Here is a 452-nt window from a genome sequence, read left to right as displayed (position 1 = left end):
AACCGGGGCCCGGGGGGCGGGGCCCGAAAGAAACCCCCCGAGGGCGACAGGGGCTCCGTACGGAGCGGGGCTCCAGGTGCCCGGCCCCCGCCCGCGGCTTCGCTCCGCGCTTTTCCTGGGGGAGAGGGGTGTATTCCTAGGAGTTACTGCACACACGATCCTAGAAATGTGCTTGTTGTGATTCTTACATAAATTACAGTTATCCTTATTTTCTACCATTCTCATATCATAAAGGAAAATAAGGCATTTCAAAAACCCAGAGTAGATCATTAAAAACAAAAGCAGCAGAGAATTAAAAACAAGCAGCAACCCGGTCTAGGTCCTTTGATAAACTATTATAAACTGATGCAGTTAGGTTTTTACCTGTTGGACTTGTTGAACGTGGGCACATGCCTGGTCTTCGATTTCAGGGTTTTGTTCACTTAGATCCCCACCTTTTTCCACCAAATTAA

General features: G+C 48.7%; 1 protein-coding gene across 1 annotated transcript in view; it reads left to right on the top strand.

Annotated features, from left to right (window-relative positions):
• The window catches only part of FBXL22 (F-box and leucine rich repeat protein 22), a 6,075-nt gene extending 5,623 nt beyond the window's left edge, over positions 1-452 (top strand). Inside the window, exon 3 of the mRNA XM_006093457.3 lies at positions 352-452. Coding sequence (XP_006093519.1) covers positions 352-452 — 101 coding nt within the window. The remainder of the gene's footprint in view (positions 1-351) is intronic.

This window comes from Myotis lucifugus, unplaced genomic scaffold, assembly GCF_000147115.1.
Source record: "Myotis lucifugus unplaced genomic scaffold, Myoluc2.0 scaffold_115, whole genome shotgun sequence".
Lineage (NCBI taxonomy): Eukaryota > Metazoa > Chordata > Mammalia > Chiroptera > Vespertilionidae > Myotis > Myotis lucifugus.
The sequence above is the reverse complement of the archived record's forward strand: the minus strand, read 5'-3'. Positions and strand labels throughout refer to the sequence as shown.